Source organism: Zootoca vivipara, chromosome 2 (assembly GCF_965207765.1).
Source record: "Zootoca vivipara chromosome 2, rZooViv2.hap1.1, whole genome shotgun sequence".
Taxonomy (NCBI): Eukaryota; Metazoa; Chordata; class Lepidosauria; order Squamata; family Lacertidae; genus Zootoca; species Zootoca vivipara.
The window spans coordinates 117,940,635-117,957,810 of NC_142584.1; the positions used below are offsets into that span (position 1 = coordinate 117,940,635).

General features: G+C 49.6%; 1 protein-coding gene across 1 annotated transcript in view; it reads left to right on the top strand.

Annotated features, from left to right (window-relative positions):
• The window catches only part of LOC118080169 (major histocompatibility complex class I-related protein 1-like), a 44,913-nt gene that overhangs the window by 26,581 nt on the left and 1,156 nt on the right, over window positions 1–17,176 (top strand). Inside the window, exons 5-9 of the mRNA XM_088664300.1 lie at window positions 8,190–8,465; window positions 13,563–13,847; window positions 15,461–15,544; window positions 16,205–16,243; window positions 17,010–17,042. Of these exons, the coding sequence (XP_088520426.1) occupies window positions 8,190–8,465; window positions 13,563–13,847; window positions 15,461–15,544; window positions 16,205–16,243; window positions 17,010–17,042 (717 nt within the window). The remainder of the gene's footprint in view (window positions 1–8,189; window positions 8,466–13,562; window positions 13,848–15,460; window positions 15,545–16,204; window positions 16,244–17,009; window positions 17,043–17,176) is intronic.

Sequence of the window (17,176 nt, forward strand, 5' to 3'; positions counted from 1 at the left end):
CTAAAGCCTTCGCGCCTCCCAATGGAAAGCCCTGCCGGGTGGCAACCTCTCCTACCTAAGAGTTCTGCTGGGCTGGCAAGCGAAGGAGACGCAGCTCCCTGCATTGGTTGCAGCTGCTGCTGCGCTCTGCCTCCCAGTAGGCTGCACTGCGATCGTCGGCGCCGCGGGCTGGGAATCGCCCCCTTCCCCCCTCCGCACCCCCTACCCCCCCTGAGTTAGGAGTTGCTACTGAGACTCCTCCTGGGCTGGGAGAGGAAGTGCACCGACAGGAGCCAGTTCAGCCTTGGGGGGCAGTGCCCGAAGGCGGTGGTCGTGGCTGCTGCAAGGAAGCTGCATGGGGGCATTTGCACCGGATTGCCGGTGGCAGGAGTAGCCCAGCGGCAGTGACCCTTCCTCGCTGCCCCCCACTGCCGGCAATAGGAAAGGAGCTGCCTTGGGGGGGCGGCACAGCTCTCCGCTCCCCCTGCGTGCATTGCCCTCTCCGGGCATTGGCTGCTGTTTCCTTCTTTGCAATGCGCCCCCCCCCGCCGCTCTCCCGTGGCACCCCTGCCGAGAGAGGGGCGTTGAGGGCGGGCGAGCCGCTGCCGCCGCCGTAGGATCGCAGCTGGGGGGGGCTCGCCTGCGCCGCGCCACCCCACCTTTCCCATCTTTTGCCCCCTTGCGATGGGGAGGCGGCGGTGGCAGCTTCTTCTTTGAGGGTCTCAGCTTGGCGGGGGGGGTCCCCAGTATCCTCCCAGGCCACAGGGGGTGGCCCCCCAGGACTAGCAGACCTCTGAGCTCCTTCCCCATCCCAGATATATAGGGTGGGAACTGGCAAGGCTTCGGGGGGACCTGGAGGAGGGAAAGCGGGGCCCAAAGGGTTTTTTCAGGGGGGTGGCTAGCCGTAAATGGATGGCAGCGGTGTTTTCAGAGCAGGGCCGTCTTAAGCATACCTGGCGCCGTGGTGTGACGGATCCCTCTGGTGCCTCCACGCGCCCCGTTTCCCGGCGCGGCGGGCGCAGCTCACTGCGCGGCTGCCGCCTGGAGGGCCGAAGCCCTGCGCAATCCAGCCTGGGCGTAGGGCCGGCCCTGGGCCAGGGGGTGCTGCCCGCCCCCTGTTGTGACGCCCCTGCACGCGGCGGAGACGGCCCCAGTCCCGCGCCTCTCTGGAAAGCAGCCTGAAGCCGCTGAACAGCTGCGAGGCGTGCCTGGGGCGGCCTCCGCCGTGCCTCTCAGCGGGCACAGTGGCACCCCTGGTGGCCTGGCGCCCTGGCGCTCCGTGCCACCGGACCCGGGCCTAGAGACGGGCCTGCTTCAGAGCAGGGGGATTTCGTGTGAGAGAGTTTAGGGGGTTCATTTAGAGGCTGCAGCTGCCGCCGCAGAGTCATCGGGCCCGCTGGCCCTGTAGCCCCGCCCACATTCCCACTTGTGGCCCCTCCCCTCCCATGCCTTGGCCCCGCCCCTGAATGACCATGGCTTCCCCCCCCCCTAGTTTTGATCCTGGGTACGCCCCTGATAACCAATAATCATATCTCCTTGAAATGTTCTACAGAGCTCAATAACGTGATGAGGGTTTCAGGAAAAAAAAACACCCGCACTCAAAAGATTTTACGAATGCATAAAAAATTATAAATGTAGTTATTTTGGTGGAAAAACTAGGTTTAGAAAACCTAAATTTTCAGCGTGTGGGCAGGATGGAATCAAAAGTTTTTGATGGTGAAAATTATTGCAAAGACATGTTCTTTCTCAACAAAAAATGAAATTTATGGGTGCGACGAAAGTCCCTCTCACCTTCCGTCTTATAACTCTGACCTCTCAATTATTAAAAGCACTAGCAGGGATTTCTGAGGTAAATAAAACCTCCCCCTTATCCCTCTAGCCTTTCTTTAAACCCTCTAGCACTTGTGGGTTTTCAAAAATAAAAGAGAGTCATCTTCCAGCCTAAACGTGACCAGGTACCTATATAGACTTGGGGCTATAAATAAGACTGTTCCTATGTGCGCTCAGATAAGGGTTTCCCTTCACTAGAACCTCCCTTACTGTAAAGCTAGCCTCCTTCCTGAGGTAACTTTATTATCACTCAGAACTTGTCTCCTCCTTTAGCCCCCCCCTTTCTTGGTGCACTCTCAGCCACAAACTAACCTTTCTCCTCTAAAAGGCAGTTTTGACAGTTTAAAAGAGTTCCCCACCACCTGGGTTCCTGGGTACCTTAGCTGGAAAATAAAATAGACGATTACTAATGTGACACTTTAAAGATGGATATTTATTGGCTTGAATCTTAATGGTTGCTTTCTGGTAACATCGGTACAAACTTAATTTCACAGATAACGTTCTTGGTAATCAAATAACAGAATACCTATCCACTACTTCATCTACTCTAAATTCTACCTTCTCCACAACCACCCAAGCTCCCACACAGAAAAACCCTCAACCGCCAACTGACATAACTGTTCCCCTTTTCATTTAAACCCCATGCAGGCCACGCCTCCCATGGAATGTTGCTGCCAGTTAACCAGGAGTCTGGGTTAACCCTTCGATAGGTTGGTTGTGAAACAAAAACATGACATAACAGTTTCAAATTCGCCACATATCTCCCTACCTCCGAGAAATTGCATAGGCACTTACTTACTCCTGTTCAGTAGTGCCGGTACAATGTATCAGGGTTCCTTCTTATACACACCCCTCTAATATGTTTTACATAACACTGAAAAATTACAACAATACATATTGTCAATAATACATAGGACATATACATATTGTCAATAAATAAACATACACATATTGTCAATAATCCATAGGACAATACATATTGTCAATAAATAGTCAATACCAACAACTGCTATGAACATTACCATGTTCCCTATACCCTTTAATTATGCACAAGGCACAAACACACTACCATATTGATATCCACTTATATATATATTTAGTATAATGTGAGATTAAACTCCTCCTTACAGATAAATTAGGTATTTCCCAAAATTTTATGCTAAACTTTTCTGAGCCTCAAATAAAACAGCATTAAAAATACACTTCTTAAATCACTTTCAATATTCTAACAGAACTTGAATACCTTGCTTTTAAAGACATTTCCCATATTTATATAAGTAAAACCAGTCAGGTGACCCCATATCCTATCACACTATTTCACACCTTTGACATTTATGTACTCCTCCTCCCATTCTACCTTTATACTAACCTGCTGCCTACAGCCACAGCAAAAATCAATGAGATAAATAAGATCAGAACATACCGTTAAGTTAGCTGCAGTAAAAGGATCATGTTTGCCACCATTATCAAAATCACACATTTTTTTTTCCATTTTATTAATTGGACTGGGGGTACTTTTTCAACTGTCCAAATTCACCCTCTCGTCGATGTCCCCAAATAATGTGGTGCGATCTTATTATCACTCGGCTCATCCAACAAAGGAGGAATCGGTTATCAACATTTCTTCCTATGACGTCTAAGAAAAAGAAATCCTTTTCCCAAATGTCAGTAACAATTGAATGAATAAGTTCCATCCAGTGAAGTAGAGAAAAGTCTCGAGTTGAACTTTGTTGTTTTACTTTTGCTGACTCTGCATTGGAAATACCTTGCTGTACTTCACTACGCTCCTTTTTCCTCCTCCTGCCGCGTCGCTTTTCCTTCATTGCGCTGCACTGGCCATGCGATGAGTAGTTCTCCTGCCTCGCACTGACGACTCTGCAGACAGTTTCAGATGGTACTGATTCCTTCATAGGAGATTTTACAAAAAGTTCCTCTCCTTCTCCATTTTTTGTATTTACACTGGACACAGTCTTTGGATGCTTGTGGGACAATCCTGTTCCCCTCGAAAAACATCCGCTTGCACTGCCATGTTCACTTAACTGTTGCAGTTTGTACTCTGGTACTGGAACATGCCTCTATGTGCAACAGTCCAGCGCAAGTAAATCTCAAGCCGCTTTCGCTTTCGGGCAATCATCTTCCTGTGGGCCTCTCGTTGTTTCCGACCCCTAGCTGGAACATACTCAGCCTCAGCAGTGCAACGAGACAACGAATGCAGAGCACAGGTGTAGCTTCGAACTGCTCTTCTGTAATACAGGAACTTCCCATAGCTGTCTTGGAATTCTTTACACCATTTCAAGCATTGCTGTGTACTTTGTACATTGTAAGCAGCTTGCTTTTCAAGCTCCTGTAAAGTGCTCTGTAGCTCTTTCAGAAGTGTCCCAACCACAGGACGGTCTATATGTCCTTCTTCCTTACTTTCAGGAACCCAGGAGCTTAAAAGAGCAAAAGGTTGCTGTCCAACCAACAGTTCAGAAGTACTGCCAACCTCGCCTTCTTGAAGAATTATGTCACATCTCAACCCAAATGGTTGCCGATACTCATCCAAGCTGTAATGTTGGTGGGAAGGATAAGTTATCCCAAATGAGCTAGGTGCTTCCTTTGTCTTTTTAATAAGCTTTTCAGCTTGCGACAAGTTCTCTGTAGTCTCTGAATAACTACATCCACTTATTGACAACACCTTCTCCATAGCTGTTTGCATTAAAGCATTCACTAAGTTTGTTTTAATCTTCTTAGAAAAACCCATTCCACTTTGGGAACAACCCTCCTCAATAATCTTGAATACACAGGGATCCTCTATATTCCTCTGTGTGTCAGGCAATTGGGCTTTCCCCCCACGTTCTGCTGATGTTATATCCCCTTTATGCTCCTCCAAGAACTGATTACTGTGTTCTTGAGCTATAGGCATGTTGTCCTGTGAGGTGCTTTCCTCAGCAACTTCAGGCCTCTCAATAGTGGCTGGTGGGTGACTCTCTATTGCCTGAGCTTGCGCTCGGGTAATGACACTAACCTCTTGTTGTGGCTTGGCTAAGTCATTCCCTTTTACAAATTCTGGGAATCCCTTCCAACTAATGGAGGTACTATCATTAGTAACGGGGTTCCGAGGTAATCCTGCCCTTAGCCGTAGTTCCTCCAGCCTTAATCTTGCCGCCTGCACTTCCTTCTCCATAGCCATTCTCTCCTGCTCTAATTGTACTTTTAATTTTTCAGACTGCATTCTCTCTTCAGCAGCAGCCCTTTCTCTCTCAGCTTCCACTTTGGCTAATAGCACTCTCTCCTCAGAAGCTATTCTCTCTTTCTCTTTCTCTTTCTCTTTCTCTACTTGGGCCAGTTGTAATTTAATTTTCCATAACTCTAGTTCTGCATTAGGGTCCTCTCTTGGCTCACTCTCCTCAGTTCTCTCATCCCCTTTAGCTTCCCTAGCCTTCCTCAAATGTGCCATCTTTCTGTCAAAAAAAAACTTTAAATCATCTGTTTCACAAATAAATAGGCGTGTGGGTATTGAACTCGGATCCCGGCGCTGCCACCAAAATGCGACGAAAGTCCCTCTCACCTTCCGTCTTATAACTCTGACCTCTCAATTATTAAAAGCACTAGCAGGGATTTCTGAGGTAAATAAAACCTCCCCCTTATCCCTCTAGCCTTTCTTTAAACCCTCTAGCACTTGTGGGTTTTCAAAAATAAAAGAGAGTCATCTTCCAGCCTAAACGTGACCAGGTACCTATATAGACTTGGGGCTATAAATAAGACTGTTCCTATGTGCGCTCAGATAAGGGTTTCCCTTCACTAGAACCTCCCTTACTGTAAAGCTAGCCTCCTTCCTGAGGTAACTTTATTATCACTCAGAACTTGTCTCCTCCTTTAGCCCCCCCCTTTCTTGGCGCACTCTCAGCCACAAACTAACCTTTCTCCTCTAAAAGGCAGTTTTGACAGTTTAAAAGAGTTCCCCACCACCTGGGTTCCTGGGTACCTTAGCTGGAAAATAAAATAGACGATTACTAATGTGACACTTTAAAGATGGATATTTATTGGCTTGAATCTTAATGGTTGCTTTCTGGTAACATCGGTACAAACTTAATTTCACAGATAACGTTCTTGGTAATCAAATAACAGAATACCTATCCACTACTTCATCTACTCTAAATTCTACCTTCTCCACAACCACCCAAGCTCCCACACAGAAAAACCCTCAACCGCCAACTGACATAACTGTTCCCCTTTTCATTTAAACCCCATGCAGGCCACGCCTCCCATGGAATGTTGCTGCCAGTTAACCAGGAGTCTGGGGTAACCCTTCGATAGGTTGGTTGTGAAACAAAAACATGACATAACAGTTTCAAATTCGCCACAATGGGCTTTTTATGTCTTGTAAGAAAAATTAACGTTTTTTGAACATCGTAGGGGGGAAATGGCTACTGAGTACAACTTTCCTAGAATCCATAGCTGTGATAGAAAAAATTAATGAAAAAAACTTGTTCATATTGGTTATTATAGGTTTGTTCCCCCCCGAGAGTTCAGACTTGTTTTTAGTTTTGGGGTATTTAAAATTATGAAAATTGAAGGGTGGAGTAAATTTATGCAATACTAGCTGACCCGGCCACGCGTTGCTGTGGTTCTTTCCTGTGATCCCCACCCACCCTGTCCCGATCCATGACGTATCCTGCCCCTCCTCCCTCCACCCCGGCTCATCCCTGTGTTTCGGTAGGATACCCTTCCCTCTGTTGTCCCTGGGGAGTGTTGGCCCCTCCCCCCTGTATCTCCATACCTTGGCCCCCACCCTCGAAAAGGAACTGTTAGGTTCTGGGTTCTATTTCCCAGCATGCACTTTTGTCTGAACCCTCTGTTGTTCCTGGGGAGTGTTGGCCCCTACCCCCGGTATCTATCTTCCTACATTGACCCCCATCATTGGAGAAGGAGTTTTCAGTTTCTGGGTTCCATTTCCCAGTATTTACTTTTGTCTGAGCCCTCTGTTGTCCCCACCCCCCTGTATCTCCATACATTGGCCCCTGCACACGCATTGTGAACATTTCTATATGTTTAGATTAAGGATCGGGGGTGATGATGTGCCCTGGGACCCAGAGAACTACTTAAAGAATCCCAACCCGGGGAGGGGGGGTCAAATAGCGAAGCCCCACAGCCCTGTAGCAACAGACAGGCCCAGACAGAAGGAAGAGGGTCATATGGGGCACTTGGTGTGGGCCTCCAAATCTAAAGGGGGCCTCAGTCAGCATATTCTCAATCAGTAAAATGGAAAAAGTAACTAAGGGGTTTAAAACAGGGACACATTATCTTATCTACCTGGCCCGGGCCTCTGTCTGGCCCTGCAAGGGCCTGGCAACAGAAGGCGCGTTCACCCAGGAAGTGGCAAGGGGAAGGTAGGGAATTGTAAATGGGGTGGGGGGTGTGCACTGCAAATATCTGAGGACTTAAACTGGGGAGAGAAAGTGAATGGTTGTTGTTGTTTTTTAAAAAAAGACACAGAGGTTTACAATCAGTTGTTTCTCCTAAAATAAGACATACCCATAAAATAAGTCATATTTATTTTTGTCTTGTGGATTTTTGGGGGGTAGTGGTGCTAAATTGTAAAGTAAAAACCCCTTGCAGTGTAGGGGCCTACATAAATCAAAGGTCGTGCTGCGGTCTGTGGCAACCCCCCCCCCCCCGCAGGCAGGCCCCGACCTCCACTTGGCAATGTTGGTTCTTTGGTGGGGGGTTTTTTTTGGGGGGGTAGTGGTGCTAAATGGTAAAGTAAAACCCCAAGTGTGTTGCTGTGGGTTATCCCCCTCCCCGGGCCTAGTGGAGGCCTAGCAGCCTGTCAGGGGGCTAAAACAAAGGCCTAGATAAAATGGCTGGCTTGGTGTGTTTCAGTTGCTTGGTTGATGATGATGTCATTCGGTTTGTGGGTGTGGCTTAGATTTCTCAGGAAGGGAGGGGGTGGAGGGTACTACGCCACTTGAGGGCGCTGTTTGAGTTGGTGGGAAAGCATTTCTGTACCTGCGCAGGTGTGTGATTTGAGGGATTTTTGGCCCCAACAACGCTCTAGGAGTGGCCTGGATCGCTGTGTCCAAATTTCAGGACGATCGGTCAAGCGGTTACGGAGAAAAGTGGAACCCCAGATTTCACGATTTTTACATTTTTATATATATAGATTTAAAGGATTATTGCAATCAATTAACAACACTAGTAGGATTTTAAAAAGTCTCAGTGAAGGTGTTATGTGGATGAGCCTTCAAAATATAAAATGCTGGTTGATTTTTCTCAACTGACTGCTGCCTCTTTCCTGAGTCTCAGGCCAATAAATCCTTTTTCCTGGGCTCTTTTGCTGAGGGGGAGGGGCTGCTCTGACCCCGCTTGACCTCCTGGGCCTCTTTTGATACTTCCAGGGATCCACAGCTATCAGCGGATGTATGGCTGTGAGCTGAGTTCAGACGGGCGAAAAGGAGGGCATGAACAGTACAGCTATGATGGGAGGGACTTCCTCGCCTTCGACAAGGAGACCCTCACCTGGACGGCAGCCGATATGGGGGCCCAAGTGACCAAGAGGAAGTGGGATGCTCACTCGGCCTGGAACCAATACATGAAAGCCTACCTGGAGGAGACTTGCATTGAGTGGCTGCAGAGATACCTGGACTATGGGAAGGAGACTCTGCTGAGGACACGTGAGGGGTGGGGGCAGTGGGGTGGGGCGGGGCGGGGCGGGGGGCTCAGTGGGGCAGTTTCCCTACCAGCTCCCCTCCCCCCTTTAACAGTCTTCCTTTCTGGACCAAACAGCAAACACTTTTCCTTGTGGTGGCGGAAGAAAGAAGTTTGGGGCCCTGGGAGGAGAATAAGGGATGGCAAAAGACAGGGGGGGGCACAAAGAAACAGCAGGGAAGAAGCCAGTAAAGCAAAATTAGTTTTAAATGGAAGTAAATAAAGAAAAAATGAAGAGGACAGATTTGAAGGGGTGGGTACAAAAAAACCTCTTGACTTTGATACATACGTATGGGGAATGTCTTTAAAACTACAGAAATTAATCCTTAAAAAAAAATAGAAAATGTGTGGGGAGCCCATAAAATATGTCTTAGAGGGCAGGATGCAGCCCCCAAACTAAGACTGTAGTTTAGCCACTCACGGCCTAGAAGCAGAAAACCTGCACCTAGTGATAGAATATGGGAATTCCCTCTTCTACCCTTTTATATTTTTTATTTGTGAGGAATATTACTTTTTTCCATGGGGAACATTCACCTCCCCCAACCCCATGCCTTGAAATGGTACAGTCCACTCTTCTGCCTTCAGGAATCTGGCACAGGGGCCAATCACATGATCAAGTGTTCTTACTAGCTTTCTTCCTGTGTCTTTTTTTTTAATAATAATTTTTATTAGTTTTATATAAACAAAACAAAACATAAAAGACATATCCTTCCACCTTCCCTCCCTCCCCCCACAAGTCCACTTCTGCCACCAGTAGATCCTGCGGGTGTTGAGACCGAAGGTAGTCCATTTTAAGGCTGAGTTTGTCCTCCCCCCCTCTATCCCCCGCCCCCCCTGCCACCAAGAGGCCGAGAGATAGAAGGAGTGTTGAGGTTTGGGTTCCCCCCAGCTGTTCCTCCAACATAAACAAACAAACAAAAAACAATAAAAAATATCCATTTCTAAATTGCTTAACATTGTAATTGTGACTTCCTCAGATCTCCTCTTCCTGGTTTCCATGGTTTCTTAATATAATTATAGCGGATTTCTTATTCTTTATTCCGAATCTTTTCATTAAATGTCAACCTTGTCTCCCTCCTTCTTCGTGCCGTCTCCCCACAGGTCCTCTCCTGCCACAAGAGGAACCCATGGGGTGCTACCTTCTAAAGAAGATCCATTTTTATGATTGGGTTTCCTTCCACCCCTTCCTTCCCCCCCCAGAGCCCCCCCTGCCACCAGGGGCTTCAGGGCAATAGGGAGGGAGGTAGGCAGCTATCTGCCCAACCACCTAACTAGACATAACAATACTAGTATACAAATCTAAAATTTCTTTCCCCAGCCATTCCTCCCCTCCCTCAAGAAAAATCAATTATTACATAGAATCATTTCTCTAACCAAACTCTTAACTTTTAAACACACTCTCCTCCCCCCCCCGAGTCTTTCCCCTAGTTAGTCCAGCATCTCCTTTAACAAGCCAAGATTTCAAAAACCGTTTTTCAACCAGCCTAAATATCATTTTACTAATCTTCTCATCCCACACCAAATCTACCCCATTTCAGAATCCAAGCCTCTGCCCTCCCCTCCTTCTGCATTTCCCCCCCACCTCCATCTGACTTCTCCCAAGTATGTTTTCTCCAGCCTCCCCCTTTTCTTCAATGTTCATTTCCCATTGTTGGTAATATTTCTCCACAGCAATTGCTTCCTCAATAGGACTAGAACTCTTCTCTTCATAATTAACCTCATCTTCTTCCTTTTCAACTTTCTGTTGTGCATCATCCAGTACATATTTTTCAGGGTCCCTTTCACATTCAAAAGTGTCCTCTGAATCTTGATCCTGAGCCACAATATCAGTGCATGGTGAGCTGGATTGTTGCAGTCCCTTATAGAGATCTATCAGTGTTTGCAAAGAGTTCAACACAGCTTTCTGGAAGGCTGCTGAATAGGGTGTTGACATTTTTCTCTTAACCGCAAGCAGACAGGAGATTAGAAGACAAAGAGCACTGGAAATTTCCTTCCTCCGAAATGGTAGCATCCATCTTGGCTAACCATTTTCATTGTCATTAACTTCTTCATAAAACAAATTAAGCCATTCACCAATTTTTTTTTTAAAAAAATCCTTTTTTACAGCTGTCACAGCACTTTCCCCCTTAATAATCTTGCTGGGCTTCGTAGGGTGCCAGCTCCAGGGGTTGAGAAGGGTAAAAAAAAGTCTTTCTTTATTTCGGGTTACAAAAGCAATCAATTTCTCTTTCGGCTTTGGGATATTTAATGCGCCTCTTGATTTGCCATTAGGAAGAGATCGACTTCCGTTTTTTAGAATCTCTTCCTATTTTCCAATTGTTCTTTCAAAATTCCAACTAGAGATTTGACTTACTTTGTCAAAATCTTTGTTTTTCTTTGGAAGAATCCGCCGCTAGCAGGCTGAAGACTCGGAGCTTCGCTTCTAGTCTAGGAGGTGACGATGGTGCCCAAAATGGCTCCCGCGACTCCACTCCTCTGGCTCTCGGTCGCTCTACTGAGCTCCCGGGCAGCGGAGGAATCGCGTCCGGAGCTCTGCTGGGCTACTAAGCCACCGGGACGCTCTTCCCTGTGTTTTTATGGGGAGTCCGCGCGCCCTGCGGACTTCCCCCCCTCCGCGATGCCAGAGACCTCGGAGCTCGTGGTCTCTGCGTCTTCTCACCAGCGCGATGAACCGGAAGTCCAAAACCTTCTTCCTGTCTCTTTATTAGCTTTGCTAAAATGAAAATTAATAAAAAATGAAATAATAATCAGCCACTCTGGGCGGCTTCCATTTTGAGGAATGACACATACGTATTAGCCGTGCTAAGAGAGATTTCAGCAAATGCATCTAGGGTTTTTAAACAAGGGTTACATTCTGAGGATCATGCCTAAAGCCAAAATTGTGTATAGTCAAAACACATTGGATTCAATTTCTAAGGCGATTGGGTTTGCCAAAGTCCTTCTTCCCTGGACGCCGCCCGCTTCCCACCCTGTTTTTGGTTTTTACAATCTTTTTTGCCAAGTGTGTCAAGCTGTACAGTGGAACCTCGGTTTACGAACACAATTGGTTCCGGAAGTCTGTTCATAAACCGAAGTGTTCATAAACCGAAGCAAACTTTCCCATTGAAAGTCATGGAAAGTGGATTAATCCGTTCCTGACAATGGGAAACGCTGCGCTGTGCTCATTTAAGGAGGCTGAAAACCGGAGGGGGGGGTTTCCCTTCGGAAGCGCTCCGGTCTTACCTCACGGGTAGAAAAGGTCTCCCAGCAGCAGCAGCAACAGCGGCTGCGGAGGAGGAGGCAGGTGGAGACTCCCGAGCCGCTTCATGGTGGAGACCCCTGCTGCAGCTCCCGCAGCCCCTGCATGACACAGCCTCTCCCCTGCTTGGCAAGTGGTGAGAGGCTTGTTGAGTTGTTCCATTGCGCCACGGCGGCGGCCGCGGCTCTCCGTCCCTCTCGCTCCGCGGTGCCGGCGGGCGACCATCCTCCTTCTCAGAGCAGCCGCCGCCACCACCATGTGCCAGGAGTGGCCGGGGTGGCTCGCGGTGGCTCGCGGGGTGGCTCGTCGTCGGCTGCTTCTCTTGACCCTGTGCCGACGTCTCTCTCCACCCCGCAGGGGCGCAACGGTGAAGGTCCGGCTTCTCTCGACTCCTGGACGGCGCGAAGGTGGAGAGACGTCGCAGGAGCGCGACTGCGAAGTCCCGGCCTCGCAGAGGGGTTGAGAGAAGCGAAGCCGGGCCTTTGCAGTCGCGCTCCTGCGACGTCTCTCCACCTTCGCCGTCGCGCTCCTGGAGGTCGTGCCGTCCAGGAACGCGACGGAGAAGGTGGAGAGACGTCGCAGGAGCGCGACGGCGAAGTCCCGGCATCGCGGAGGGGTTGAGAGAAGCGAAGCCGGGCCTTCGCAGTCGCGCTCCTGCGACGTCTCTCCACCTTCGCCGTTGCGCTCCTGGAGGTCGCGCCGTCCAGGAACGCGACGGAGAAGGTGGAGAGACGTCGCAGGAGCGCGACGGCGAAGTCCCGGCCTCGCGGAGGAGTCGAGAGAAGTGAAGCTGGACCTTCACCGTTGCGCCCCTGCGGGGTGGAGAGAGACGTCGGCACAGGGCCAAGAGAAGCAGCCGACGACAAGCCACCCCGCAAGCCACCGCGAGCCACCCCGGCCACTCCTGGCACCTGGTAGTGGCGGCGGCTGCTCTGAGAAGGAGGATGGTCGCCCGCCGGCAAAGCGGAGCGAGAGGGATGGAGAGCCGCCACCGCCGCCGCGGCGCAATGGAACAACTCAACAAGCCTCTCGCCGCTTGCCAAGCAGGGGAGAGGCTGTGTCATGCAGGGGCTGCGGGAGCTGCAGCAGGGGTCTCCACCATGAAGCGGCTCGGGAGTCTCCACCTGCCTCCTCCTCCGCAGCCGCTGTTGCTGCTGCTGCTGGGAGACCTTTTCTACCCGTGAGGTAAGACCGGAGCGCTTCCGTGGCCTCGGAAACCTCGGGTTACTTACTTCCGGGTTTCGATCGTTCGTAAACCGAAAGTTCGTAACCCGAGGTGTTCGTAAACCGAGGTACCACTGTATTTGCACAAGTTAAATGTGCCTAAGTTGCTAGCTTACTGGGCCTCGTGGTCTGCCATTTCCACTCCAGGGGAGGCTGCCATGGAGAAGGCTAGTGGGTCCTTTCAAGTCCCGCCATTGGGGACCTGGTGAAATTTGCCCCTCAGCCTAGAGGCAGCTCCCTGAGACAATCTAAGAACCATAGGTTGTCATATTTGAATAGTGTTAGAGCTTTGCAAGATGATTAATGAATTTAATTTGTACCCAGTCCTCCCTCCCAAAGGAGTCTGCTTTGGCAAACAAAGGATAAAACATCTGAAAACAGTTCCACCCTAGACACTGACTGGGGAAGATGCCAAAGGAGGTTGAGAAATCCCATTTATTCACAGTTCTTTTTAATTTCTGCAGGTGTGACATTCTGACTCTCTGGGAGGCAGGACTACCGGGCCTCCTGGATTTCTGCTCTTTAAAAATACAGGATTGCTTCAGGTCAGGCTCCCGTTGTGGATGTCTATCTGTAAACCCCAATGTGGCCCTTTTTGCAGAGGCTCCAGTGGTGAAGGTGACCAGGAAGGGAGACTATGACAGCCAGGAGACCCTTGTTTGCCAAGTCCACGGCTTCTACCCCAAGGAGATTGATGCCAACTGGGTGAAGGACGGGGAGGTGTGGCAGGAGGGCACCTCCCGAGGATTGGTTGCCCCCAACTCGGACGGGACCTACTATGTCTTGCTCAGTGTCAAGACTGACCCCAAGGAGAGGGACCGCTTCCGGTGCCGCGTGGAGCATGACAGCCTGGAGAAGCCTCTGGACGTGGCCTGGGAAAAGCCTGGTGAGAGACAGACAGACAGACAGACAGGAGGGGAAGGGGTGGACTCTGGGAGGGGGATTCTCCTCCAACTCCTCCCTTCAGCAGCAGCACAGCTCAGATGGGGAACCCCCAGTTGGATCCTGTCTATGTCTCTTAAGGCAAGCAGCTGAATCGGAATCTGTAGATTTCAACATACATGCAGCCTTTTCTGACAAGTGTCTCCTAGGCCTCAAATTGGATGTCGTAGGTAAAAACTGGCCGTCACCTTTTGACTTTAAGCCCAAGTGATGTCACATAATGTGGGCAGATATTTTACTTCTTCAGAATCAAACTTACAGTCACTGCGACTGAAAAAGGGGCAATGAACTTAAAAGAGGGAGCCCCAGACTGACTGTACTTTACAGTGAAAAAGATTCTCACTCACTCTTCCTCACAATCACGCCCAGCTACAAAAACTTATATTCATCCCCACTCAGTCCAAACAAAGGCACACCGCTGGGAAGAGCAAGGAGGGTTTATTTAATAATGCTTGTCTCTCACACAAACCACCGGGAAAGCTACTTCTGCAGGAAGCGAAGCAGAATATCTAGCAGCAAAACTCGCTCTTCCCCAGCCAGGAGCCCATGCATGGACACACATCCCCACCAAGACCTCAGAGACTCCTTCTCACAAGCAGGCAAGTGAGGATTATGGAAGTGGCCCCTGAGCCAAAGACACACACAGGAAGGCGAGAGGGGGCCAGGGCTCTTGTCTCGTGCTCACTCACCAGCACTACGGACTTCAACTCCAGAGATTCCACCAAAGAAAAATACCTGGACATTTTGCCTCATTTTTTAAAAAAATTCTGGACAGACATTTTAAGTCTGAAAAAAGAAGGTGTTTCCAGGAAAAACGGGACGCAGTGGCGTGACAAGGGGGGGCGATGGGGGTGGGACGTCCCGGGTGCCACCCTGGAGGGGGGTGACACTCCCCCCTGTGGCTCCCAAGCCGAGCAGCGCCGCTCCAGTGCCATGCGGGGATGGTTCCGAGGTCCTGTGCTCACGGCTTCCGCTGTGGCTGGAGGGTTCCGCCGCTGTTCCCACGCAGTGCTGGAGTGGTTTGCTGGCTGTGCAGCATGCATGTGTGTAGCACGCATGCGTCATGCATGCAGCATGGTGACACCACGCCCCCCGGGAGCATGCCCCTGGGTGCCGTTCTGGGTGCTGGAGTGGCTTCCTCCGCCCCTGACCGGACGTATGGCAACCCTATACTATACTGTACAATATGCTTTTTTCTAAGGGTCTGTGCCTTCCTAAGGCCTGTAATGCTGGGCTCTTGGGGGGGGGTCTCAGAGGGGAGGGAATCCCTTCCTATCAGGGTCATGACAGAGAAGGCTGAAGTGCATGAGCAGGAGGAGACCTGCTTTTAAGTCTTGAGTCTGTGATAAAACAGATGTGCCTGTCACCTGTCTTCCTTAAATAAATTGGTTGTTTTGAAGACCTCTAATGCTGGACTCTGGTGGGAAAAAAACTCCCTTGTATCAGGGCCACTACAGAGAGGACCTTGGCCTGTTAGGAGAGAGAAAGAGGGTCTGCTTGAGGCCTTGGGGAGCTGCTGCCACCAGTCTGAATAAAACGTCTCTTATCTCCTTTTAGTCAACCTGGGGCTCATTGTGAGAGCCATTTTGGGTATCGTGGCTGCCATCCTGCTGGTCTCTGTGATCATCTTCTTCATCCGCAGTAAGTAAACCCTGGATGTGTTTGCTGCCTCTCATGTGTCCTTCTGTTTTAGCCTCCAACTGGGAATGTGCTGGTGGAGCATTCCTGGCAACTGCCCCTTGTATCCCTACAGAGACCCTTCTCCATAAAAGCACCTTTTGAGCATGGGCCAAAAGTCATGGTGGTCATTGCTTTGCACTCACTGTGTGCTCAGGAAATTCACCAGGGAGCCTTCCTTACATATCTTTAGGCGCCAGGCAAAATTTTTTCTCTCTGACCAGGCCTTGGGCCTTTTAAATGCGAGTTAACTGGTTTGTTTTTATTATATATTTTGTGCTCTCATTTTGTATTTTTATTTGGGGAATCACTGAAATAATAATCTGAAAAGGAATGATTGAAGGGACTGGATAATGTTTCCTTCCAGCCTCTTGGAATTTATCCACTGCCTCATTTCTCCGTGTTGATATTCTAATTTAATTTTCTCATTTTTTCTACTTCTGTGTAACATGAGTTCCTTGAAAGGCTCCCCTTCTGGGCTCACCTTCCTTGGAGGTGTTTGGAAGAGACAAGAGGAGCATCTGCAGGGAAGGTTTCAGCATCTGAGAGCCAAATTGTTGAAATGAGATTGTGTGGCCTCTGGAGGTCCCTTCCAGCTCTGACCTTCTGCTTTTGTCTTCACAGGGAAACGGAGCGAGAAATTAGCCTACAAAGAAGCCTCAAGTGAGTGACTCCTCTGTCTGACATATTTTCCTGAATATGGAGCAGTAACAGGTTGTAGTTGTTTAGTCATTTAGTCATGTCCGACCCTTCGTGACCCCATTGACCAGAGCACACCAGGCACTCCTGTCTTCCACTGCCTCCCGCCCAATATGGAGCAGTAACAGGTTACAAACAGACAAAAATAAACCTGGTGGTGGCCTAGTCCTTAAGCACAAGACCCTGATGGAAAGCTTAAGCCTTTTTGCTCAGCCTGTCTGTGGGCAACAAGGGGTCCATCAGGGCCAGGAAAAGGCTGCAGAGAGACTGTTGGCTGAGGGATGGGCTCCAAAAAGCAACAGGAGGAAGAGCCGAGTGTGCGGGGAGTGGGGGATCTCTGGTTGTTTAATTTACTAGATCCTGAAGCTAAATATTTGTTTGGCTGGCTCAAGTCTGTAGATATTAGGAACGCTCCCCTCCGAATTTGGCACCACTGCTCCCCCCTATGCCTTCTGCCTTTTTGCCCTCTTCCTGCCCAGATCACACCCACCCCAGCTCTAGTCCCCCGCTGCATCCATGCCAGGATGTGCCCATCTCTCTTTGCCCTCCAGCATCTGCTTCTCGTTCCAATGCTGTCCTTGAGCCCCCTTGCCTCTGGGCTGCCTGTCCCTCAACATCCCCAGATTGAGACTAATTTGGGATGGGGTTGGAAGGAGGGAGGAGAAGGGGTGGGGGTGGGTGGGATGTCCCTCCCCGGGATCCTGACTCCTGTGTTTCCTCCCTTTTGCAGCAAGTGACCAGGGGTCCGCCAGCTCCACCAGGGGTAAGTGGGGGTGCAGGTGGGAGCAAAGGGGGGCTATTGCATACAACTCCGTGGGGGACATCCCCAAATGGGGAAAAGCTTCTCCTGTTACCCACTTTGGGGCTTCCAAAAGTGACATAATCTGGAGTGTCCAT